At 45.7% G+C, this 26389-nt stretch overlaps 1 protein-coding gene across 2 annotated transcripts; it reads right to left on the minus strand.

The window, feature by feature from the left end:
* Positions 1-1952: 1952 nt before the first annotated feature.
* Positions 1953-26310, minus strand: LOC130403228 (nuclear receptor-binding protein-like). Of its 2 annotated transcripts, none has more exons than XM_056607478.1 (18): positions 26186-26310; positions 25232-25665; positions 23888-24010; positions 22563-22664; positions 22226-22315; positions 21976-22016; positions 14755-14849; positions 13719-13802; positions 13106-13164; positions 12918-13013; positions 12121-12253; positions 11733-11823; positions 11554-11604; positions 6573-6708; positions 6342-6395; positions 6135-6198; positions 2631-2686; positions 1953-2389 (listed from the first exon to the last, which is right to left on the minus strand). In XM_056607478.1, the coding sequence occupies exons 2-18, from the start codon at positions 25463-25465 to the stop codon at positions 2294-2296; spliced, it is 1605 nt and encodes a 534-aa protein (XP_056463453.1). In that variant the 5' UTR covers positions 25466-25665; positions 26186-26310; the 3' UTR covers positions 1953-2293. The 2 variants fall into 2 exon arrangements, with proteins under 2 accessions (XP_056463453.1, XP_056463454.1); XM_056607479.1 differs by lacking the exon at positions 26186-26310 and adding an exon at positions 25927-26144.
* Between the last annotated feature and the right edge of the window lie 79 nt (positions 26311-26389).

A 26389-nucleotide genomic window follows, 5' to 3' on the forward strand; every position in this document is an offset into this window, starting at 1 on the left:
AAATGGGTAACACACACACACACACACACACACACACACACACACACACACACACACACACACACACACACACTGTGTTTATTAACACAACCTTTGGAGTTCGCTTACAATAGTTAGTCAATTTATTTGCCAATTTGGCACAATAAGTGACTTGGTTCAATTTTGAGGATGGACTTTTTCAGGTTATTTCGTACTGTACTCATAATAAAAACAGCAAGCATTAACAAAAAAGTGATAGCAGCTTGAAATAAGTTTATTGAGAGAAGTGTTAAACAAACAAAAGTCGAACATGAATATTTCTATTTAACATGTTTATCATCTTACTTTGGGAATGGCTGAACCTACAGGACGTTGCAAGCGGAGCATGCAATAGTCAGTGAAACGTGGTAAGCCCAAAGAGAATCTCCCTGTTCATCACAAAAGGCACACATTACTTCTTAGAGAAAAAGGGTAAGCCAAATCGTATGCGCCCAATATCGCCCCCTATGGACCCAACAACAGATCACATGCTTTCAGATCACCCGGCCCTGTATCAAAGCACTAGGACTTCCTGGGCTTGCAGTGTAGCAAGCCCCTTTCCCCTTAAATACTTGAATTCTGGGCTTGCTAAACTTAGCAAGCCCAGAATTCAACAAACTAAACAATACTTTGTCTGAGACCTCCTATTACAACGGTCCAGACATTATGTAAAAAATATAATTTTTATGTATGGGCTCCAGCCATGTGTGAAAGCTACAGTGTTGAGATCTCAACCAATAGGCAACTCTAGTTTGGATCACATGGTCCATCATCAACCCGACCAAGAGGCCGAACCCCCTGCCTCACGCATGGCTCAGACTGGAGGAGAAGGCAGCCATTATGTAACGTCACAGTATATAACGAGTAAAAAAAAAAAAAAAAAAGTCACGTCAAAAGACGTCCTATTATAAATAACATTCCACCGTATGAGGCAAGGCGCTCCGGTAACATGCGGGTCACCATGGTAACGATACAAAAGGACCCGGGGGGGGGGAAGTAGGACTCCGAAATGGCGACCACAACAAACAGAAGCACACTGAACAGCGCTAGGAGCAAGGCACACATGTAAAACCTGTGGACAGTAACACTGACACATGGCCTCCTGTCTCACCCTCACCAGGTGTCTCACCCTCGCCACGTGTCTCACCCCCACCCCGTGTTGCGCCTTAAAACACGCCTGGGTAAAGACCTACAGGAGGACGTTTCCACGGAAAAAAATTCCCCTTAAATACTTCTAGGGCAATATTGCAAAAAACAAGACCATGTAACGAACAGAATCACAACTATGAACCTCTGTCCAGGTCGAATACAATCACGTTAAGGCCACAGTAAAGGCCGTGCAGTTTGGAGTTGTGAAAGCAGAACTAGGTACAGAGAGCGAGAGCACGGGGTGAGCGGTAATCGGTAAACGGGCCTTCCCCTTGATAAGGCAGTGCAAAACAGAACAGAGTGGATGGGTCGGAGTAGCAAGTGCAGGGTTGGTGGGGCTCGAGGGAAGGGAGGTGTGGGTCCCCACAGAGACCTGAATCAAGACGTGATTCAGGTCTCTGTGGGGACCAACACCAGAAACCAGAAGACCACATACAGCATCCAACCCAGAAACTCAGAAGCTCAGATATACAAGTCAGAATCTGCGAAAGATGGGTGAGGTTTAGGCGTTCTTCTGCGATTCTAAACGGTTGTGTCTAGCCGTGTTCTGAGTCTATGGCCGTGTTTTTAAAGTGGCGGTGGGAAGCTGAACATGCATTACATATTAACCTGTAAACCGGTAGCCCCAGACGCTATCGCAGTGGGCTCTCTGCCTCAGCAAGAGTCTGCTCTCTGGGTCTGCAGCCAGACTGCGTTCTCTTGAACACAACGTTAATACCGGCCTTGTGGACTAAAGCTGGGGGCCTCTTTGGTTCATCTTCTCGGGGGGGGGGGGGGGGGGGGGGGGAGTGGGAGCTGTGCAGATCAGTTGCTGTAAGTTAGGCGACTCAAAGTACATTTGTTTCAAACCCCCGGCGTCTGACAGTCATGAATCCTTGTGAGACTTCCCCCCCCCCCCCCTGCTGCATATGGCTTCAGAGAGCTTTACCTCCGCCCGTTAAAAAGTAGTACTGCCCCTTACCGATAGAAAGTTTACATTGTTTTACAGTGTCGCCACCTCGTGGCCTCGCGGGCCGGCCAGTAGGAATGCTTCATTGCCCTGATTGATTGGAGTTGTTAAGGAAAAGCAGTGCCACAGAGGATGAGAGCGTCGCCACGGCGACAGAGCCAGGGGGAGGCGGGGTTCCTAGGAGGACACGGTGACCGGGTTGAGGGAGCCGTTCCGACTGTAGAACTTGGTGAAGGCTTCGGTGAGGACGGAGACGAGACGGCTCTGGTCCACCTAGGGGGGGAGACAAGGACCGAGTGGTTACCAAGGATACGGTGATGAGAACGCACCAGCGAAGGACCCATGAACATATGGAGTAGATGATGACGTACATACGTACGTGCATGCGTACTTGATGCCTTAATCAAATGTTGCAAACTCTCAGGGTCCAGAAATAGCCCACTCAATCCCGCCCAATCACCCGCCCCGACACGCGATACATAAGCTATGAAAAGGCATCTTAAAGAGCTCTCACCTCACAGATGAATCCCAGATGAACCAACTCTCCAGCCAGCTCTTGAACATTTTCATCTATATAAACACAAACGCACTTTAATGAATATATTCCATGCATTCACTACTAAAATACTATAAATTGTCCAGTATCCATAATTGAAATCGCAATTATTATACAATAGGGCCCGACCGATATTGACTTTTGAGTGCCGATTCCGATTATTTTCAGAGAAAAATTACGATTACGATTTAATCGGCCGATTAAAAAAAAGAAAAGAAAAAAAAAAAGCATATAAAACATAGTTTTTGATACCTTAAATATACTTTAAACACTTTTGACGAATATGTGAATTGAATGCAGAACCTTTGAGTGTTTTAGAATACATTTACAGTCAAAAATTAGTGTAATGTAAAATGTAAAATAAATAACTAACTCCCAATGTGCTCCGCTCGTGAGCAGTGACTAACACGTGCGTGCTGAGCAGTATGGTCTCACCGTTAGAGTCTACAGTATAACAAATTAACATGGCCTGGGACCTAAGAAAAACAGGCACAACATGCTCAAACAACGAGTCTTGTGTACATTGGTGAGGTGAGCGCGCAGCTGCCTGAGCGAGCGTGCTTTCATGTTCTACGGTAAAATTCAATCTCCTCTTTTTTACTCCAGCTAAAGTTGTTAGTTAGCAAGGCGAGTAGGAGCGCAATCTGCAGGATACTAAGCGCAATAACATAAAAAAAAAAAAAAAAAAAAACGGTTGTAATCTGTGTCTTTTTGGCCGATGCCGATTATTTTCAAAAAGGCTATAATCGGCCGATTAAATCGGCAGGCCGATGAATCGGTCAGGCCCTATTATACAATCATGAGAAAGTGTTTCAAGAATTTGAAGCCAGTGATCTGAATCCATCGCTAGTATGTACTGTATGCGTTTGCTCTGCAACATGCCGCAGCCGACCGGGAGAGTGAATGTCTCAGCATGCGGTGCGCTGGCACACGGGCGCGGCCACACTGTGGACTTTAAGCTGTGATCAGTGGGTTTGATAAAGAGCGCTGGGGGAAGGCACAGAGAGGCCAGGGTGTGTCCGGTCAGGGCGGGAGCGGATTGTGTGTCATTCTGTGACACATGCGAGTCAAATCTGTGTGCACGAGACGGGAGAGATATGGGATGAGGAGCCGATGGAGGGCAGATGGGAGAGGGAGAGCAGGCCATAGGCTGCGCTGTATATGCACCGGGGGAATGGCTCATCTCCACACACTGGGAGACAGCTGTTGGTTGGGATAGCCACCGGCTTCACATTCTCCACAAAGTCAAAATACTCTACATTCCACCAACACCCAGGGAGTGAGAGAGGTGTCGGGAGGAGTGGCTTGGTGTGTGAGTGCGTGCACTGCGCGCGTGCATGTTCATATGCGAGTGTGTGTGTGTGTGTGTGTGGGGATTTCCGGGTGTGTGTGTGTGCGCGTGCGTGCGTGCGTGTGTGTGTGTCCGGGGGTGTGGGTGTGTGTGTGTGTGTGTGCGTGCACAGTGGCCGTTCATCTCCAATGAATGTAAAGTGTGTGACTTTCTCTTCCTCATTCAGGTCGGTTCCAGTAACATGAAGACCTTGCTTCTCAAACAATGTCGACCAACAATGACATGTGACAAAATGTTAGGGATACCCTGTGTGTTCACAGCATTCTCCCAACCCTTAAAAACCATGCACGACACTCAAGACACACTCACTCTCCCTTTCTCTCTCCCTTCTCCTCTTAAAGGGCCAGTGAGCCCATTGTTTCAGATAGAATTCCAACACTATGTGAAGAAATGTGTCTGGACTGAGAGTTCTAGGAATGAGGGGTATCCCCATGTTGTTGTGCAACTATTATGAGTGTTTTAATAAGCTGAATATGAAAAGCGCCACAAACCGTAGCGTTATACTATAGCTGTCCAGGAAGTCTAACCTGTAACATAATTCACACAGTCATACCAACAGGCCACATATGCCCTTGCCAATTAAAAGAGGCATCTTTCCAATGCTAAGGAGGGATCCGGAGCCTGAGGGTGCACTCACACTAGGCCATCTGGCCGTGGCCGTCGCAACTGTGGCCTGGCCACGGTAGGCTCTTGTACATACGTAATCACGTCGTAACTAACACGTCATCACCAAGCGTCCGCTGCATGGACCATAATAAAGTCTGCCGCCGGTCAGAGTTTTAACAACAATAGACAACAACACAGAGAACACAGTTCACACTTGGCTGAGTCTGTTGCTTATTTGGAGCCGTTCTCAGATAGAGCCCACTCTCACTGCTGATTTTTTTGAGTACGCAAACAAGCGTAAACATCGCTTGACGCCATGTTTACCGTTTAATGGGAAAGAAGGCTCGTCGCCTTTATTATGTCCATGGTCGTCGCATGGACTATACGTCATCCAGCTCAGGTTGCGTAGCCGTGCGTGTGCGAGTGTCGGCTCATTAGCATCTGTACCGTGGCGGCCCGTACCGTAGCAGCACACCTCTCCCAAGTGGCCAAATTGGCCTGGCCTGGCCGCAAGGGACAGCATAAAGACACATACGGGTATCCAGGGGGGCGGGAGTTCAACACCATGCTTAGCCAATCAGAGCTGTCCACGTCTGCCCAGTAGATAAGTCACAACACATAGCCCATGGGGCTAGAAGGCTCCAGGTAACGCATCCTTCAGATGCCCTACTAACGCCTCGTGCCCACTGCCTCCATCCGTTGACTGATCCCCATTGACTTTGAATGGGGACGGACGCGCCATGCACTGTGGATCCGTTCGCTCCGTTGGATCCTTCGGCTCCGTCAAAAAGTTGAATCCGTCGATCCGTCGTCCAATCAGATCGCGTATGCAAATGTGTGCAATGTCTCGGGCTCTGACGACCCCGGAGAGTTCCCCCATCCGTCAGCCAAGCCTTCAGACGTCCTTTGACTGACGGTGCAGTGGGCATGCATTAGGTCTCGTGCCCACTGTACCGTCCGTCAAAGGACTGGGGAGGCGTGGCTGACGGATGGGGGAGGTTTCCAGGGTCGTCAGAGCCCGAGTAGCGTCACAGTGCTTAAATTTGCATACGTGTTCTGATTGGATGACGGATCCGTCGCTGCCGAAAAAGTTGGACATTTTTCAACTTTTTTGACGGAGCCTTCAGCGCACGGATCCACAATGCATTGCGCGTCCGTCCCCATTCAAAGTCAATGGGGATCAGTCAACGGACAGAGGTAGTGGGCAAGAGGCCTTAGTGTATCTCCACGCGTGCTCATACAATTCCCCTCTTTTTGCTTCCTAGAGACTAGTCAAAAACATTACCAAATAAAGTGATTTAAAGCAATCCTGATTCGGCAGACTTTGTTCCAAAAGAACAAAAGGCAAACCCGCACTCTGACGGAGACGTTAAAAAATTGATTTTTGTGTGCAATGCATGCAAACAGTAAGATTTACCCAAACATGCATATCATTTGCTTAACTTATAAACAATCAAACCAATAGTATCAAAATAAAACCAATTAACGTGCGTGCGTGTTCTTACTAGGTAACAAGTCACAGCTTAGATGTCGATTCAATTTGTCTTCCAGTTTCAACAGTAATGTCAACTGTCAAGGGAGGAAAAAAAGCGGCAATACAAATAAACATAAATACAAAAATACATGAATATATCAATATAAATGTAGGCTGTTGCATAATTCAAGACCAGATGGCCAATATGTGCAGGATGCGATGAGAGTGTGAGACTTGCATGATGTTTTGCTCCCTCTTCGATTGGCTCAATGTTACACTGCATATGAACAACCTACAGGAACAGAGAAATAGCTTTGTTACGCAAAAACAAGTGCAAAAGCATCCATTTGAACCACTTTCATAGTCTTTAATCACACCATCTAAAATCAAACGTGTGCATTTGGAAACACATCACCACCAATTGATAGGAAGTGTGGGGATAAAGAGAGAAAGTAATAAACCGCCCCACCTTGCGTGTCTCCATTTCGGTGGGCTCGGGGGTGGGTGATTTGACCGAGGGCGTAGCGATGGGTGACTTGACCACTTCCTGCTGGGGCTGATGGGAGCCGGGCACCCCGAAGGCGGTCAGGGGGTAGATCCCATTCCTCACAGACAGGAAGTGGAAGAGAGCAATGTCTAAATAAATGGTAAATATACGCAAGTGTTTCTTGTCGGTTCTTTGACGTCTCTTGTATTTCCACAACGAAACTGTAGTGGGGTATATCTTTCAAGCAATCGTGAGGTAGGGAGACTGAGGTAGTTGAGGGGGGGATGCCCTTTGGAATTAAAATGATCAAAATCATCCCCCTTCTGAAACAGCCAAACTCCCCTTCACATCCCGTTATTTTATCAATTAATGTGGAAATATTACCGCTATTTCATTGTGGCGGTTTCCTTTTTCAATTCGGCGCAACAAGGGTTGCCGCGGTGTGGACATTTTCACACCGGGTATTACCGAGTATAAACGGTATAAACTTTGAAACTAGGTCAACCGCCATCTTCTCCGTCAACTCTCCTCTCACACTCTGTGACAGCGTCTGGCAGCGCGCCAATTCTCGGTGACAGCGTCTTATAACGTTCTATATAGTATAATATAATTTTATATATAATATCTCGGCCAAAAGCTCTGTGCGCCTCCGGATGGCCGTAGTGCGGGGAGCTCTCGTAGGGATTGGGCTTCGCGGGGTTTGTTTAACGGCGTTGCTATGGTTACTGGTCTTGTGCGTTCCAACGGTTTATTAGGTAGCCTATCTATTATTATATCTATCTATTATTATTATTTTTTTATTTTCTTAATTATAATTATATTATTAATTTCTACTGAATGTATTTTATTACTGAAAAAAAAACAAATCAAAAAACGGTGTTGCCGGTGTGCAACACGGTGTTGTCCTCAACAACGGTAACACCGGTAATACCGTCTACCGCGGCAACCCTAGCGCAACGTTACTTTTCCCAGGGACAGATTTGACTGCGATACTGCATTCTCGGGCAGTATGCTATTGCGAAGGCACGAAGGCGTACTTGCGCAATAGTGCCTTCACGAGCTCTCATTCCACACCGTATGAGACAGACACTGGTAGCGTAAAGCTGTCTCTGCATCTCAGACATCGCTTCCTCAGGCAACTCTGTCCCCTTGTCTCCCTTTCATTCCAACCCGTGAGCAACGCTAGTCTCCCTTCTCTTCCGAATGTATTCTTGAAAAAAAAGAATAAGAATCAGATTTTAAAATCCTTAAATGTGATGCATGCCTCCGAATCGTGTGATGCGTCCGATCAGCTGCGTTTTTGGGGATAAAATAAGAGCGATGACATGACAGTAGTCATCGCTCTTATTTTATCCCCAAAAATATATAATAATAATAATTATCACACCGTTGGTCTCCCACCATATGCGCTGTCACCAGCACAAATGATCTGTCCCTAAAAGCACTTTATCGCTACGCCAGTCATGATTGGCTGGCCACGTCTGACTCACCCTGACTCACCCTCAATCAGAGGGTCGGCAACATGGACGACGAGAGACTGATTGTCGAAGTGGAGAAACATAAAATAATTTATGAAATATATCATCCTTTTTATAAAGGACAATGTCAGAAAGGACAAAGCCTGGCATTTAATTGCAGTAGGTTTGGGAGTGGAAGGTGAAAAAATTTGCCTTATTGTGTGGAGTAGAATTTTGATGAATCGCAATGCACCGTAGAATCGAATTTAATCGAATCGTTACCTGGTGAATCGTAATCGAATCGAATTGTGAGGGCAGTGCCAATGTACATCCCTAATGTATAATATGATATTATTTAGATATAGAGCTCCAGGACTCCGTTGGTTCTAGAATAGTTACAGAACACGGCTAAAGGCTGTGTGCGCCTCGCCATTGATAGATCCACTGTTAACAGAGCGCATGGTACCGTGGCTGCAAGCTGCTCAGGGCCACACCCCCACCCTCCTCCTTGACCCGCCTCGCTCCTCCTCATTTGCATTATAGCTACAGACACCAAAACAGCGCATTTGGGGGAAGCTCAAGGTGCGACTGGCTTGGAGTGGCTGTAACACTGCACCACGGCTGAATTTTGGGAACGTCTTTAAGATAAGATAAGAGCCAACTTTATTAATCCGCCGTAGGAGAAATTTGTTTGTTGCAAAAACAGCCCAGCAGCAGTGGAAGGACACAGGATAAAATTACAATGCAATAAATACAATAAATACAAAGTGCTAATGCATAAGTAGACGCTTATAGTTAAAATAGGGTAAAAAACAAGACAAACTAAACCAACATCATGATGGGTGATGCATACACATATATACGCATACCTAAACACACACACATGCATATGCAAACACATAGACACACACAAACATCAGGCACTGTTGAACAGCCTAATGGCTGCCGGCACAAAGGAGCACCTGAAGCGCTCCGTCTTGCAGCTGGGGAACATGAACCTGTGGCTGAAGGTGCTCCTCATCTGCTACAGCTCAGCTTTGAATACTGTGTTAGTGGCCCACTAACACCTATATTAAAGCATCTATAAAATAGCATGTCATGGCACCTATAACGCCCAACGGTGGCGCTAAGCCTTGCCGAGCGTAGGCTAAGCAAACACCCTCACATATCCAGCGAGAAAACCGCTGTATCGAGAGAGCGCGGCCCCCGCTAGCATCGCTATAACACACAAACAACTGTTGCGTGGAGCGGAACGCGGCCGAGCGTTTCACGTACATAGCCAGGGCCCGCACAGGGCACAGGAGATGCAACTCCGCCTGCGCCTCACTCGAATGAAGTGGGGGTTGAAAAGCCTTAAGCACAATATCTCTCGACCGGAAAGAACTATTAATGTTCTTCGGGAGGAACGCAGGATTAGGTCTGAGCAGCGCAAAGGAGCTGTCCTCGTTTAGCAACAAGCAGCTCGGGCTGACAGACGCTGACAGCGGTTAGCTCACCGGCCCGCTTGGCAGAAACCAAAGCCAATAAGAGCGCCGCAAAGGACAGGGCATCCAAAGGGGCCTGAGACAGAGGCTCGAAAGGGTCCCTGGACAACCCGCGCAACACGGTGGGGAGATCCCAGCGTGGTGTAAGCACACACGAAACAGGCCTAACCCGTTTAGCCCCAATCAAGAACCTCTTGACCAGTGGATGGCTGAAGATCGGTCCACCATCACAGCCCGCATGGCCAGCCGAAACAGCTGCCGCATAGACCTTGATAGTGGATTAAGCCAAACCTTTCTCCAATAAGTGCTGTAGAAACGCAAGCACGCTTCCCACCTCGCAATGGTAGCGGGAGTAAAACCCTCGATGTGACTCGTGGGGGGGAACGACAGTGATGGTCCCCTTCTCCAAGAGACGGGCCACCTCCGCTGCCAGAGCCGTGCTTGCCGCCGGACCCCGTAGCCTGGTCTCCACCAACCCCATAAAGGGTGGGGGACGGCGCTTGAACTGTATGGGATGACCCCATCTCAACGTGTTGTCCAACCACGATGGTAGAACGTACCGCTCTAGCCAACACGCGTAGCGGTCGGAGAGAGGGCGAGCTGACAGCTGAGGAACGCTGTCCGGGAATAACCCGTATTCCTCGGCCCCCTACCGCCTCCACACAGTGTGTGGACCAAGGGGGGCATCCCATGAAAGGGAGGAGGCTCAGCGAGCGTGGTCGACGTCACAGAGCTAGTCGCTGTACAAACAGCGAGCTGTCTAGACGCCGCGCTCGTGTCCGCTGAACAGGCAACGAGCCGTCTAGCCGTAGCTCTCATGGCAGTGCGTTGTCCGCTGGCTGTAACCACAGCGCGCAGACCCGTCTTCTCGCCTTCCACAGACTGTAGAAGGGAGGTAGAGGGGATTAGGTGGGCAACTGGGAAACTAGTACAAGCGTCCGTATCCACGGGCTCGTGTAATGAGTCTCCAGTCTGCCTACGAAGCTCAAAGGGACGCCGCTTCTTAGGAGCAGGTGAACCAGAGGTTATGTAAACACGCCGTCCCCTACAGCCACCGGGCTGAGGGGGGGAAAGAGGTCATCTAAAGGAATATTGCTCTTTAGGGAGTATGTACTCTCGCTCTGGAACCGCGGTGTGAGAGAGCCATATGGCCCTCTGGATCATGGTGGCCCACGCCATATGCCCGCCGGCCGAAACGGCTACCGGCTGGCCCAGCTGAAGGATGGCGCTGGAGAAGCGGGAAACCGCCAGCCATCTTGCGGCCTCCTCCGGGCCATAAGCCGAAGATGTCGATGGCCTCAGCGAGAACCACCGACGGGGAGAAAAAGAGGTGCCTGGAGGGGAGCCCCTCTTCAGGCAGCGCGCGGCAGGCGGCGCGGGCAACCAAGGCAGCCGTGGCGTGTTCAGCGCCGAGGCACCTGAAACACGCCCGGTGTCCGTCACCCGGAGCCAGGGAGGCGGGACAGGAGGCGCAATGAGGGCTCTCCAGTGGCCCTGAAGAGGGCCGTTGGTCCGTGGCCTCGCCCACGCCGCTGCCACCGGGCATCTTAAGGTTGAAAGTCATATCCTCGTTTTCCATTGATCAGTACAAATCGCTGAAAGAAAAAGTAGGATGGGCGGAGGTTTGCGCCGCCTTATATACACGCTGCCGTGGGAATGTGGGCGGTGCCCAAGTTGATTGGTGCATAGTTTAAATTTTTCAGTGGGCGAAGCTTAGACGGCGTAGCCTACGTGAAATAGAACATACAGGAATGTGTTACACAGATAACATACATGACCAACATACAAGACAATACACCACCAGTGCCCCCATGTGTTGGAATAATGTATTGCAATAACATGCACCTAAAGGTTGTGACGTTATTAGGAAGCACAATAAAGAGAAAGACAACCACATGCTGGAAATAAACTGGGACTTTATACCTTCTTCTGTGTGGGAATAAAAAATGCTTTATCCTGATCTAAATCTGGAATGGTTGATTCAAGATTCATGAGTGTTTTCACTATTCTTCTACTTCTTACCTCACATCCTCCATGAACTTATCCAGCTCCAAGGCCGGGAACTGGGAGAGTCTAAGCAGAAAGAAGAACAAAACGCTAATCAGCGACATTTAACCAAAACCTTTTACGATGCAGACTTTGGTCCCAACATTGTTCTTCAGTATCTGACCCCCACCACTACTATCTGATCCGTCTCTTACTTGAGCTGGACGCCTGCTCTACTCTCTGCAAGGATTAGGTTAGGATCCATGTTCTTGGTGATCTCTTCCAAGGCGTTTTCAGCAATCATGTCTGCAGCAGCAAGACACGGCAGAGTGGTTGAGACAGACACACACACACACACACACACACACACAAACAGCATCCAGCTCACACAGACCAACGCCTCCTGTGTAGCTCAGTAGTTCAGAGCGAGGCATGAACCCCATCAGGGTAACGGGTTCCATCACCACTGGGGTCAGCCATGCAAAGGATTCATGCAACTGTCAACACGGTCCGGTACGCCGCTGTAACGCCATTATTCCCCCTCCTCTCCCGGACCCTGGCTGGGGGACTCTGGGAGTGAACCAGTGGGCCCAGTGGACTCACGCTGGTGGCTGACGATGCAGTGGGCCGCCAGCAGCTTGAGCAGCGGGACCTCGAACAGAGCCTGGTTGAAGAGCAGCTCCCGGGCCGTGGGCCTCCGGCTGGGGTCCGCCTCCAGACACTTCTGGATGAACTCCTGCAGGGTGAGGGGGGGGGGGGGAGGGCCTAGTAATGAACACACTCGTTGTATGTTGTACGTCCTGGCACTTAATGTACGCACTTATTGTGTATCGTACATCCTAGTACTTAATGTACGCACTTATTGTGAATCGTACATCCTAGTACTTAATGTACGCACTTATTGTGTATTGTACATCCTAGTACTTAATGTACTCACTTATTGTGTATCGTACATCCTAGTACTTAATGTACGCACTTATTGTGTATCGTACATCCTAGTACTTAATGTACTCACTTATTGTGTATCGTACATCCTAGTACTTAATGTACGCACTTATTGTGTATCGTACATCCTAGTACTTAATGTACGCACTTATTGTGTATCGTACATCCTAGTACTTAATGTACTCACTTATTGTACGTTGTACGTCCTTGCACATAAAAATAGTGGAAAAAAAAAAAAATTGATAAAAATAGTTCTTAGCATTATGTAGCATCTTGTCCTAGCTATCTGTTGTAAACGGGGAATGGGTGATTGTAACCACCTAGAGATTGTTAGTGCTCGGCACTTCAAAGGATGTTCTATGAACATCCTTACTGTACCGACAGAGATATACTGTCGTCTCTCCATCTTCTGACGAATGGTCTTATTGTGAGTCTATTTGGATGGAGGGTCTCACCCTCTGAAGGGGGTCCTCCAGGGACTGGATGGCGTGAACGATGGCCTCCGGGGAGACGTACGACTCCCCGTTCCCTTGGATCTCCAACACCGCCATCTACAGACACACACCAGACGCACACGGACGTCAAGGAAGGGGAGAGGGCCTCTTCCCCTCATGGCTCAGAAGGTCCACCACCTCCGCCTCACCTCTAGGGCACACATGCCGAAGGAGTAGATGTCCACGGCGGTGGTGACGTCGCTGACCGCTGTGGGGGGGGGCACAGGAGATCACAGCCACACGACGTCACGCATTTAAGAACGCATTTAGGAAACGTTACCGCTGAACTTCGTGTGGAGAGGAGGGCGGTGTGCGATGTTTCAAAGTATGAGAAAGGGAACATTAGACAGATTGCTGATTTACATTTAGGGCGTTTAGAAGACGCTTTTTTCCAAAGTGACGGTTCATGCACACGTTCACACACCGATGGCGGAGTCGACCACGCAGGGCGACAGCCAGCTCGTCAGGAGCAGCTAGGGTGAGGTCTCTCGTTCAGGGACACCTCGGCGCTCAGAGGAGCCGGCGATCCAACTAGCAACCTTCTGGTTACAGGTGTGTGTGTGTGTGTGTGTGTGTGTGTGTGTGTGTGTGTGTGTGTGTGTGTGTGTGTGTGTGTGTGTGTGTGTGTGTGTGTGTGTGTGTGTGTGTGTGTGTGTGTGTGTGTGTGTGTGTGTGTGTGTGTGTGTGTGTGTGTGTGGTGACGTGACAAGTCACAGCTTAGTTCAATCTTTTTGTCTGTTTCTGGAGAAAATGTATCTGTACCTCCATATTCTGGAGCGAAGAAGTGCAGGTTCTTCTGCTCCTCGCGGCATGTCTTCACGTGGTTGTTGATGGTGTCTGGAGCCACTGGACGGTTAAAGAGGGGGGGGGACACATTCAGGAGGAGAAACAATATAATACAACGACAAAGGATCTGTGCATCAGTACTAAACTATAAGGAAATATTGCATTTATTCTTGTATTCTTGACCTATGTAACACAGTCATGCACTTTAAATCTTGCCCGCCTAGCCAGGTGAGGCTCAGCTTATAACTGGTCTGTAACTGGTCTCTAACCAGCGTACCCATCTCCTTAGGGGGGATACTGGTGGCCTGTCCCTTTGATACCAGGTCAGTGTCCTTTTAGCGGACACCGAACACACGCATAGACCGAGGGAGAATGCCTTGAGCTACTGTGGCTCCTATTTGGAGCCTGTTTCAGGATGAGCTCATCCGGTTCCCTTTAATGTTTTAAAAGCATTCATTGAGGACTCAACAGTCGGCCTCTAACCTGTAAAGGCTTTTAGAACGGACTGGTGAAGCCCTTTGAATCCGACTGTTGTTCTCTCACTAAGTATGTCTGGTCCTGTAACTTGTTCGGGTGAGGCTTATTGTCTTATCGTCTGTCCAAAACTGTGCATGACGTGCTGTTATGCTTTATCTTGGCCATGACACTTTTACTGAAAAGGGCTTTTCATCTCAAAAGACTCTCCTGGTAAAATAAAGTAAAGTAAAGTAAACAGAATACACGAGCCGAATCACAATCCACCGAGCCATGGTGACATTGCGAGGATAACATTCCACCAGCATACTTTGAACCAACATGACGGATAGTTACTACCAATTATAAACCCTGACCCCCCGGTTGTGAGATGGGGGCGGGGAGTTGTGTCCTGGTTCACAGCAACACCCTGAATCCCCAGCTGGTCCCAGTTATGTCCAGTGTGATTCCCCTGGTCCCAGTTATGTCCAGTGTGATTCCCCTGGTCCCAGTTATGTCCAGTGTGATTCCCCCGTGGGGTTTGACCCCAGCTCCCTACCTGAGCCGATCTTGATGAGGCCGTTGTGCTGGATGAAGATGGTGTCACATGTCAGGTTCCCGTGGATGATGGGCGGCTCGCAGGAGTGGAGGTAACTGGAAGGAAGAGCAGGCACACTATCACTACACTATCACCACACTATCACTATAACCAAACTATCACTACACTATCACCACACACACTATCACTATACACTATATCATCACACTATCACCACACCATCACCACACTATCACCACACTATCACCACACTATCACTAAACACACTATCACCACACTATCACTATAACCAAACTATCACTACACTATCACCACACTATCACTATACACACTATCACTATACACACTATCACCACACTATATCATCACACTATCACTAAACACACTATCACTATATCACACTATCACCACACTATACAATCACACAATCACTACACTATATCATCACACTATCACTACACTATATCATCACACAATCACTACACTATATCATCACACTATCACTACACTATATCATCACACTATCACCACACTATCACTACACTATATCATCACACTATCACTACACTATATCATCACACTATCACTACACTATATCATCACACTATCACTACACTATATCATCACACTATCACTACACTATATCATCACACTATCTCTACACTATATCATCACACTATCACTACACTATATCATCACACTATCACTACACTATATCATCACACTATCTCTACACTATATCATCACACTATCACTACACTATATCATCACACTATCACCACACTATATCATCACACTATCACTACACTATCACCACACTATATCATCACACTATCACTACACTATATCATCACACTATATCATCACACTATCACTATACACACTATCACTACACTATATCATCACACTATCACTACACTATATCATCACACTATCACTACACTATATCATCACACTATCACTACACTATATCATCACACTATCACTACACTATATCATCACACTATCACTACACTATATCACCACACTATCAACCTCTATCACTACACTATATCATCACACTATCTCTACACTATATCATCACACTATCACCTGCGCACCACTGAGACAGTGCAGGGCTGAGCTTTACCCGTGTGTAATCCAATCTCCAATATCACATTCAATCTGTTGTGTTATATTCGTTAGCCTCATGACAAATTGCATAAAAGTCATAATTTGGCAAAATTGTGATATCTGCCTTCTTGTGATAACTACTCCCCTAACACTACTGATTCACTGTCCCTCATTGGCTATATCTATCTATCTATCTAGGCCACAACTGGTCAAATGTACTCTTACACTATAAATAAAAACATCTTATGCGTTTCCTGAAAACCTGACATTTATGCAATATGACATTTAGGCAATTATGCTATATGAGGCAAACGATAATATATATATATATTATATATTATACAACAGTTAGTTCCAACGAAGTCATTTGGACAAGAGGCATTCCATGAGTGCTGATGGAGTACAACAGCATTGGGACTTTTAACTATACATGCATCACTCCGCTTTATAGGTGTTCTTATAACCGTTAATGTTATTAATGGTCTGTATGTAGCCAGGGTCGTTTCAAGGAATTTGGGGTCCCCAAGCCGCAAAGACCCCCCCCCCCCCCCGCCGCAATGCCTACAGGAACCACAGCATAGCCATACAGTTTAAGTTCACCCACGCTTTATATAAATAAAAAATGTTGACAGTGCAAATACTGCTGTTGCATATACTGGCATCCCAAGCCAATGTTATAAATTGACCTACTTGTAGCTTCACATAGCATTTAAGCATTCTGCTGTTTGAGAATTAGACAGAGGCACCTGGTGCTTTAAAAACAGTAAACAGCGTGCATGAATACAACTAGACATGAATATTCCAGTCTGCTTTGATGGACGGAAATTATCGTGTGATTTTCCTAACCCCCATTTGGTAAATAGATCATCACGGTGGAATAGTTAGTATAGCAGAGATACTATGCCGCTTTTATCAAAACCTATTACAAAGCTATAGCAATGTCATGTCATTAAATACGATAAACAGTGATTCTGGACAGTGTTGGTAAAGTTCACTTTCTACGTGAACTAGTTCAAAGTTCAGTTCACAAATTTTAAAATGAACTAGTTCAGTTAAACGTTCATAATTCAACATTTTGAACTAAGTTCACAGTTCCAAAAAATGAACTAGTTCATTAGTTCTTTTTTTCAATATGTTGCTGTGAGCTATTAATATTTTCCGGTATTTTGAACATTGAGCCTGCTTTGTGGTTTGTCTAGGATGAAATAGAGTGGTTGAATCAAGTATCGTAACGAAATACAGTTTCTATCGTGTTTTATTGCACATTTAGCTCATTTTGTAGATCCCATTGATTTCTGTTGGAAGACTCATTGCTTGTTGGCCGGAAACGTAAAGGGGTGGCGTTCACGTTTGGTTGTAGTCTTTTTGCTCGGTTCTAGCCCTACTGTTGAGACGGAGAACCGAGTGAAAAGACTACAACCAAACGTAAACAGCCCCCTTTTCCGTTTCCAGCCAACAAGCAATGAGGTATTCTAGTCCGCTGAGGTATGAGCCAGAGAGCTAACGTTATCGATTGTACATATTTATAATTCGAAATTCTCAGCCTTTATACCACAGATACTATAGGTTCTAAAGCATTTACCCGCTTTGTCTGATTACAGTTGAATTCATTTTCCACAATTTAACAGCTCTCATTTTGAAAAATAATCACCGCTCCATTCGTTTCAATGGGAATTGCGATACTTTCAACATAAAGTGTAAATATTTATAATTTGAAATTCGTCCCAGCCTTTATACGACAGATACTATAGGGTCTATATAGCATATAACCGCTTTTTCTGACTACAGTTTAATATAACAGTAAGCTGAACCAGGGGCGTTTCTAGGTTTCTGAAGCATCCGGGGCTTAGCCAAAGAGGGAATAGGACAGTGCGAGCGCGGTAAATTTTGTTGTATACTTTATTGTGCATGCACATTTATTTTCATGCTTTCCCTCAATAAACCAAATAGGCAGGTAATTATAGCTTTGCTACCTGACTGCTGCTTATCCCCAGACATCTAAAGTTCCATTCAAATTATTTCAGAGTAAAATGAATACAAGTGAGACAGACCTTACATTACCTATATCAGGGGTGTCAAACTCATTTTCACAAAGGGCCACTCTATGATGAAATGATAATCACACTAAGGGCCGACACGGAGTTTACTGACATGCCTTCTTTTTAATCCAAAAAGTAAAGACAACATATCTATGAATATATTGCATACAACCTGCGTACAGGGTCATATAGGCTAGGTTCATTTCAGCATTTTCCGGGACAAATTATAGATTTGTCAAACATTTAATTTCCTGCATTCTGGTGGATTCTTATTCATCTATCAGTGCCTTTTCTGCATCATTTTATGGTGGAAATATTTTTTTTTCTGTGAAGGAAAAGACAACATTCAGGTTCCTAAAGAAACAACTATTATGGAATATAATGCAGTAAGGCTCTCAGGCATCCTGGATTTTTCAAAACTTTCTGCAAATTGAAAACATATCACATGTTTTGGGTATTTCCTTTTTAGGAATCATGACTCAGCACCAGTGTTAACTATTTATGACACTTAACATTGGTAATGAAATGACAGCCACCATTGGAAGGGTGGGCAGCTAGCTAGTTAGCTAAATTATAACTTAAGGCAAAAGTTAGAAACAAATCATGTTAGCATTCATCCTTAGTCAGTCATCAATATTGGCATGCTATTTAGCCTCATAGATTGGCCTACTTACAGCCCACAGAAAACTGACATATTTTCTTCAATGCAAGTTCATCAATTCATGGCTTAAAATCTTGAGCAGTAGAACAGAAATTCCTAGCAGTAAACTACGCAAGAGTCCTAACAAATGGGAGAATGTGCGACGTGCGGATATGGCACAGGCTCTGCATGGATCAAAATATAAAAAAAAAATATATATATATATATATATTTTTTTAACAAATAAGATTCGGGGCTAATCAAATTAGATCCGGGGCTTTAGCCCCGAATAAAACAGCCTAGTGACGCCACTGAGCTGAACTCACCGCAACTTCAAATTAACCACACGGAGATTACCATGGCAACCTGTCAAACAACACGGCGTTCTGCACGCTTATCCGCTGTGTTGATAAACAAATAACCCCCATATTGAACGAAGTTTAACTAAGCTAGCGTCCCGTTCACAGGCACCAGAATGCACGAGTTCACGGTAACGTTAATCAGGCAGTAATAAAGTACCTTCAGTTCACCCAAGATATGAACTATCGTTCAATGACACGTATGAAGTATGTAACCATATTCGATCCGTTTGAAAAAAAAAAAAATTGAACTGTTGTTACACGCAGCATTGGCCGTCAGGCAGGTAGCTATGCTAACATAATTTTCTTTTTGCCAGCCTACCAGCTGCGAATTTACACCATTTGTACAAGACAAGTAGAGCTATTTTATCCAGTGTAATTGATCACTTACCACTATCTTGTTTTTTCTTATCCTCTTCCTTTCTCTTCTTTCTTTGATGGCTTCCTGATTCATAATTCCGCTTAATGACTGCCAAGGTTTTGTATTTTGCCGGCAGCAGAGATCACAAACCTGTCTGGCTGGCCGCTGTCAGCGACAGAGAGGGGCCCCCTCGAGGGGGATCCCGATGACGGCGTCAGTGCACTTTACTGCATTGACAATCAAAGGGGCGCTCACACAGTTTGTCGTTCCATTTTATTCATAACCAGTCGTTGTCTTGGGGCCCCAGGCCAGCTCGGGGCCCCAAGCAGCTGCTTGGTTTGCTTGCCTTCTCGCGACGGGCCTGTATTTAGCTTAGATCGCGACAAACCTTGCACCGCAAAGATGAACATATTTCAAGACATAATATTTTAGTTGAATTACGAACGGTCGTCGGAAGAGGACGAAGGGAACGTAACGTAACGTGTAGACCAGGACATATCAACCCCCTTAACAAGTGGGCCAAAAAGGAAAACCGCCGGTGGTTCATGGGCCACACATACAAAACTTATAAAGTCAATTAATCGCTACAAATAAATCGTACTTAAAGTAGTGTTAACTTAATAGTACTGCTAAATGGAATAAACTTGTAAGACGCATTCCTTTCTTTTTCACTTTTAATTGCATCATTATAACAATTCTTGATCTTACATATTTTGGACACATTTTTAATAGCAATTTTTATTCAAACATATTTTTTGACACATTTATAATAAAAATAACTATATTTGACACATTTTTATGATTCAACTATGTTGTTGGAATCATCACAAAACAGAACTACTGTACATATGAGACATTTTGATCCAGTTATATTCAGTGAGAGGAATTGCACTGCCTTGATTTTGCTATTTCAGCATAGTTTGGTTCATACGTTGTAGGCCAATCCTGAGACACTCATGCAGCTTCTCATTGGTCATGGAGCAACGTGCCCTTGATTTGATGCTATTCATATGAGAAAAGCTAGACTCACAAGTATAGGTTGAGCCAAACATTGTCAGAATAAGTGATGCCACTTTCCTGATTGTGGGGTACTGATACTGGCCAACATGGTTACACCAAAAGTCGGCTACACCCTCAGACTGCAAGTGCTGTTTTAAAGCAGAGCAAGACTGCTTTAAAACTATTTCAGTTCCATCTGAAATAGGCTTTCATCAATACAGGATAATACCTCTTTTACTTTTCACAGAAGTCTGCATCAGGCTTGATTGAAAATCGGTCACGAGCAAACTGCAATACCTCAATGGGAATACTGAAGCCTTGGAATCTCTCAATGAAGTTCTCTGTCAATTTTGTGATGCAGTCCGTCATGACCGGGGTTATTTCTCCCCGTGGCGACGTGCTCATGAATGCACAGAGTTGTGGGAAGTGCAGCAGTTTTTTTTGTGATCAGGTCTGTTTTGAAGAGCGATAGCTTGGTCTTGAAGCCACAAAGTCTCTCAACCAGATCAGCGATCGACTTTCCCCGCCCCTGCAGTTCGAGATTCAAAGTGTTGAATCTCCGTTCAAACGATGCTTGCCGCCCCTGTAATTTCTTTCCCCGTTCCTCCGAGCCCGCGGGATAACTGGCAGCAAACAAGCCGTGATTTGAGTGGTAGTGCCTCTTCACGTTTTATTCCTTAATCACGGAAATGGCTTCGTTGCACACTAAACACACCGGTTTACTACTTGTGGCGGATAGCAAAGTAAATAAATATTTTTCAGTCCATTCGCTTTTGAATTGGCGATTTTCACCATCAACCTTCCTTTTTTTTGGCTTGGAAAGAGACATCTTGGATCTGTCGTTAGCCTAGCTAAAGTGAGTTTCTCCGTGGTCCGCAAGCATTGCAATGTGACCTTTACTGAGCCAATGGCAGGTGAGCAGACAGAGCGGATGTAATCCTGTTGCCGTAGAATTCTTTATAGAATTCTTTCAGAATACATTCTTTTTATTTTTATAAAATATTTTAATAAGGTTGTTCACATAAGTCTAAATACGTATTTATTTGTTTTTCCTTCAGTTGTGTTGCCTCCAGCGCGATAATATATATATTAGAGCCCTTATCCAATCAGATTATTTCTCTGCGCTGTCTCCGGGTAAAAAAAAAAGATTCTCTTCAGAATCCTGAGAGAATACCCTCACTTTTGACGCTAATGGGGACTATGGCCTCATGGTAAAAGTCACGGCCCGCGTGGGTAATACACAGTGTAATATGATTAATATTACACCGTGTATTACACACGCAAACCTGATTTGCAGGCAACAATCTTCCTAAAAAAAAACCTTTTTTTAAGGTCTGCAGGCAACCTCTTGCGGGCCAGAAAAAAAATAAGATGGGCCGTATTCGGCCCACGGGCCGCTAGTTGAAAAGGCCTGGTGTAGACCTATACAGAATGGCAAGCTAGTGTTTATGTGTTGCTTAGCAACAGTTCCGTCCCGGTCCAGTTGCGGATCTATTTGTGTTTGCCGAGCCAAATAAATCATTAAAAAGACTAACAAATCATAATCTGTTATTACTGTCAACTAATAAATGGTGCTTTTAAAACCGTTGTACAAAAGGAATATCACATGAGAGGTCGTCACAGCCGTGCTGATATTCAGTACAACAGCACTCCCTCTCCTGCTTTTACATAACAATAAATACTAGGCCAGATTAAGTTCCTCATACTGACCTGAGCGCTGAGAGGATCTGAGTGCACCATCTCTTCCAGGCCTATCCAATCAGAAGCACACACGAGCCATCATGACATCACCGTCTATTTACGAACAACAGACGACCCAATGGGAATGTTCTGTCCATCTAAAACGACACTGTCCTACCTAGGTACCTCGTGACACATAATCCATATTCTAGTGTCATTGCAAGGACACTTAAGATGCTTTGGACATCACAACCGTGCTTGTTCTGCTGCCACATGTTACCTTTTCATTCATAGTCTTGTGATTTTTCTTGGTTTTCTTGAGGAACTGCTTCAGGCTTCCAGAGGACATGTACTCTGTGATGAAGATCACCTGGAGGAAGCACAATAAACCATGAGGAACCGGGAACAACATGAAGCCAGCACAATAAACCATGAGGAACCGGGAACAACATGAAGCCAGCACAATAAACCATGAGGAACCGGGAACAACATGAAGCCAGCAGGAGGCCGGCTGTCCCCCTGAATCCTCCACCACCACGTTTGGACTAGAGTGTGTGTCTGTGTGTGTGTGTGTCCTAGTGTGTAAGATCTAGTGCGTGTGTGTGTCTTTCTCTCACCCGTGCGCGGTTCTCCTTGAGGTCGGCCCAGTATTTATGGAACTTGACGATGTTGAGGTGCTCCAGCTGGATCAGGTTATCAAACACTGCGTTCACCTTCTCCTATAGGAAACCAACCCCACACACACACACACACACACAGAGGTGACTCAGAGAGAAAAGTGTAAATATACATCCTATGCTGAGATTTCCCACACAGCTGCACAGTCCTAACACCTCGTCCATCCCAGCAACACCCACACCAACAACTGATGACTTCCAAGGCCGTGACCTTGTTGATAACTGCTCTGAAACAACAACCTCAGAAACCAGAGTCTTGTTTGTTTCATGGACAGATACACAAGTCCATTGTATCCTCTTATCACTGTGGAAAGAGAGAAATCTAAAAGGAGATAACTTAACACTTCTCAATTGGTCTCCATTTGTGTGGAAGAAAACAGCAGGCAGCTTTATCCTTCAGTGGAATGCACTGGCCTGTGTGGTTGTGAATCCAAAGATATTGGACTATACACTACGCTCGCTTGTTATAGAAATACAGACCTATTCCTGTCTATTGAGACACAGGTTCTGTTCACACAACCTTTAATAAATACACATTAGGCAGCGGAAACAGCTGCCCTTTCTCATGTTTATGTGTTCAGTCTATGACTGATTAGTAGGAATCTTATTATAGCATTCCTTCAAATCTGCCTAATATGCAAAGAGCACTGCTAAAACGCCTGAATAATCCCAATATAATCCCCATTAATTTCACTGTAGCCCCATTGTCTGAAGGTATTTATATTTATCTGTCTTCTTGCACAACAAAAATGGTAGACGGACTGGATTTATATAGAGCTTTTCTAACCAGTGGCCACTCGAAGTGCTTTACAATATTGCCTCACATTCACCCGTTCATACACACATTCACACACCAACGGCGGTGTCAATCATACAGGGCGACAGCCAGCTGGTCAGGAGCAGTGAGGGTGAGGTGCCTTTATCAGGGACACTTTGAAACTCAGCGAGGAGGAACCGGTGATCAAACTAGCAACCTTCTGGTTGTCCCACTGTACCTCTTCAGCCACTGAAACAATAGCATGCTTCTTCACCAACGTCCTCTTAAACCTTCTATTTTCTTAGTGAATCACGTCTCCATAGCGGTAAGAAATTATCTTCAGGTTTAATGTTTACATCTTTCAGTATGCCTACAGTTTTAACATTGTAGCCAATACAGACAACATCCATTGTCAGCAGCATGGGTAACATGTGCAATGTGATTTCAGTTCTTCAACAGGATGTCTCCAGAGATGACCTGGTCTCGGTGTGTGAGTGTCCGTCCGTACCTCCTGCAGTTTGAAGTTCTTCCTCTCAGAGAACATGACTTCGTTCCACACCACCTCCACCCCCTCCTCTGTGTCCATGGCCAAGTAGGCAGCATCTATTCCTGGAACATTGCGCTGATTCACCTACGTCACACGGAGGCACCAGGCCGACGTCAATGGAACAATGCATTTTAAATATCTACATACAATTTGATCCATTTCATCTCAACATACATTTTCTTCTTTTTTATTGTATGTTGTTGTTGCCTGGCTGTTTAACTACTCTGATAAATTAATATCTAACAAATATGTCAAAATGTTGTGAGTGAAAAGAGTGAAAGTTATTTCACTACTCTTTTTAATCCTACTCAACTCTTCTACATAGTATATACACAGTATATACACATGTATACGCTTAACAAATATCTGTCATTAATTCTAGAAAACATCTAGAATTAATTACATGTGTACATCAACCTAGCCAATGAATACAGGAAAGAAACAATACTTGTACAGTCTAGGATGATTAATACGAGTTTCTCAATTGAAACATTAGCTAATGATGTTTAAATTAGCTGGTCCTTGAATCCTTTCCTCCCCTCATTTTATAAAGGTCAGCATTTCCCCAAAGAGAGTCCCTGAGGATCTCCTCATGTTTTGACCTCCATGTTACCTCCCTTCCTCTTTTGTTTACTAGTCCAGTCGTTCTCATCCTGCTTTGATTGAATCAAACCAGCACATGAAATGACTAGACTGAAAAAAAAACATATAATTAGATAAAAAGTGCTTAATTTCTTCAATAATGAAGAAAAACAGATCAAGACTAATTAATAATATTACATAAGACAGCCTTCTCTGATCTGCATGAGATGAAGCAGATGTTAACCACTGGGGATTGACAACATGTAATGGTGGTTATAGTTCCAAAGCAACTGAGGACCAGCGAGTATCAAGCCCTTGTTAAGCCTTGGGAACTAAGATACACGTTTGAGGACTAACTTTGCATTTAATTATATTTCTGCCTGCGTTAGAATTCTGACAACTTCACTTCTATTTAAAACATCTCAACTGGTTTCAATTCTAGTTAATACACGTCAACTGGCTCCTCTAAAAAGTAACGTGTGCAGAATAGTCAGTGATTAGATCTTGAAATAATGCAACTTTCGTTCACCGATACCGAACAGGTTTTGCAGTGTGTGATTCTCGTCTATTGCACAAGTCTATATCTCGACTGTTAGTCTTTCTTCACGCCTGCCAAAGGGTGGCGAGAAAGACACAAAGGTGTTTGTAAAAATGTGTCGCAACTAAAACCTCTCACCCCCCCCCCCCCAGATAAGCCCCCTAACGTTCCCCTGGCCCCCTCACCTCCTCCCTGCGCTTCTGCCAGCGACCGCAGGGACTCTCCTCCAGGATCTCTGACTCGTCCTCGCTCTCGTCCTCGTCCTCCGTGGCCGTGGTGGCGGGCGGGGCCCTGGCGGACACTGGGGGGGACATGGGGGTCACGCCCGGCACCTGCTGGTGTTGCAGGGCGCCGGGGGCCTTGGGGTCCACCTTGTGGCCCCTCGCGGGTGCGGCGGTCTTCGGCTCGCCCTCGGACATGGTCAGACAGCCTTTTGGTGGAGGAGTCTTCACCAGGGCCGCTGAAGGCACTAGGGGGTCCGCTGAAGGCACTAGGGGGTCCGCTGAAGGCACTAGGGGGTCTCCTCCTCCTCACTCCTCATGGGGCTTACCCGGGGGGAGGGGGGGGGGTCGTCACACCCACGCCTCGGTCCTCGCTTCAGGAGCCCGGAACTGAAGAACTACAGAATCAGAATCACTTTAATGACAACTTATTGTACAAGTACACAAGAATAAAAAATCGTAGGCCTCGCCAGCCACAATACCAGAAAGTAAATAAGATAAGTCAAAAAATAGGTCAAAATAGAAGAGAAGGACAATGATTCTCTGACTAATTTTTCTATAATAAAGACAGAATAAACACAGTGAAAATCCGCGACGCAACCTACTACGCAGTCTATTCAAACGACCAAGAAATCAGAAACAAATTGTACAGATTTTACCCTAAACTTTGCTCCTTTTAACAGATATGTGAGTTAAGTCCCTTGGTTCGGACTGCTTGTAGTCGATAGGTGAGGGAGGACTTTAAAACACATGCTGGTCCTGAAGCTCCAACAGCCAGTCGCTCGGCCGGGTTGCCAGATTGGGTAGGAAATCCGGCCCAATCTGGCAACCCTGGCTAACTCTCCCTGCTAAGCTAACAGCAACACGCTATAAAATAATTCCCAAACACGCAGATATAAAACCATGAATGACCCTCACCCGTTCAGATCCGTCTGGTGACTCAGTGAGGGGAGGGTGGAGCAGGGGAGACCTGCAGGACTTACTGTCTATCCCCAGGGAGGGTTGAGACAGGTCCTGGGAGACCGGAAGCTTTCTGTCCGAGTTGGCGGGGCAGGGCTGGAGTGGGCGGGTCGGGGCGCAGCTCGAGGACCACATACTGCGCAGCGCTGCGCATGTTGGACC

This window comes from Gadus chalcogrammus, chromosome 14 (genome assembly GCF_026213295.1).
Source record: "Gadus chalcogrammus isolate NIFS_2021 chromosome 14, NIFS_Gcha_1.0, whole genome shotgun sequence".
In the NCBI taxonomy this organism is placed as follows: domain Eukaryota; kingdom Metazoa; phylum Chordata; class Actinopteri; order Gadiformes; family Gadidae; genus Gadus; species Gadus chalcogrammus.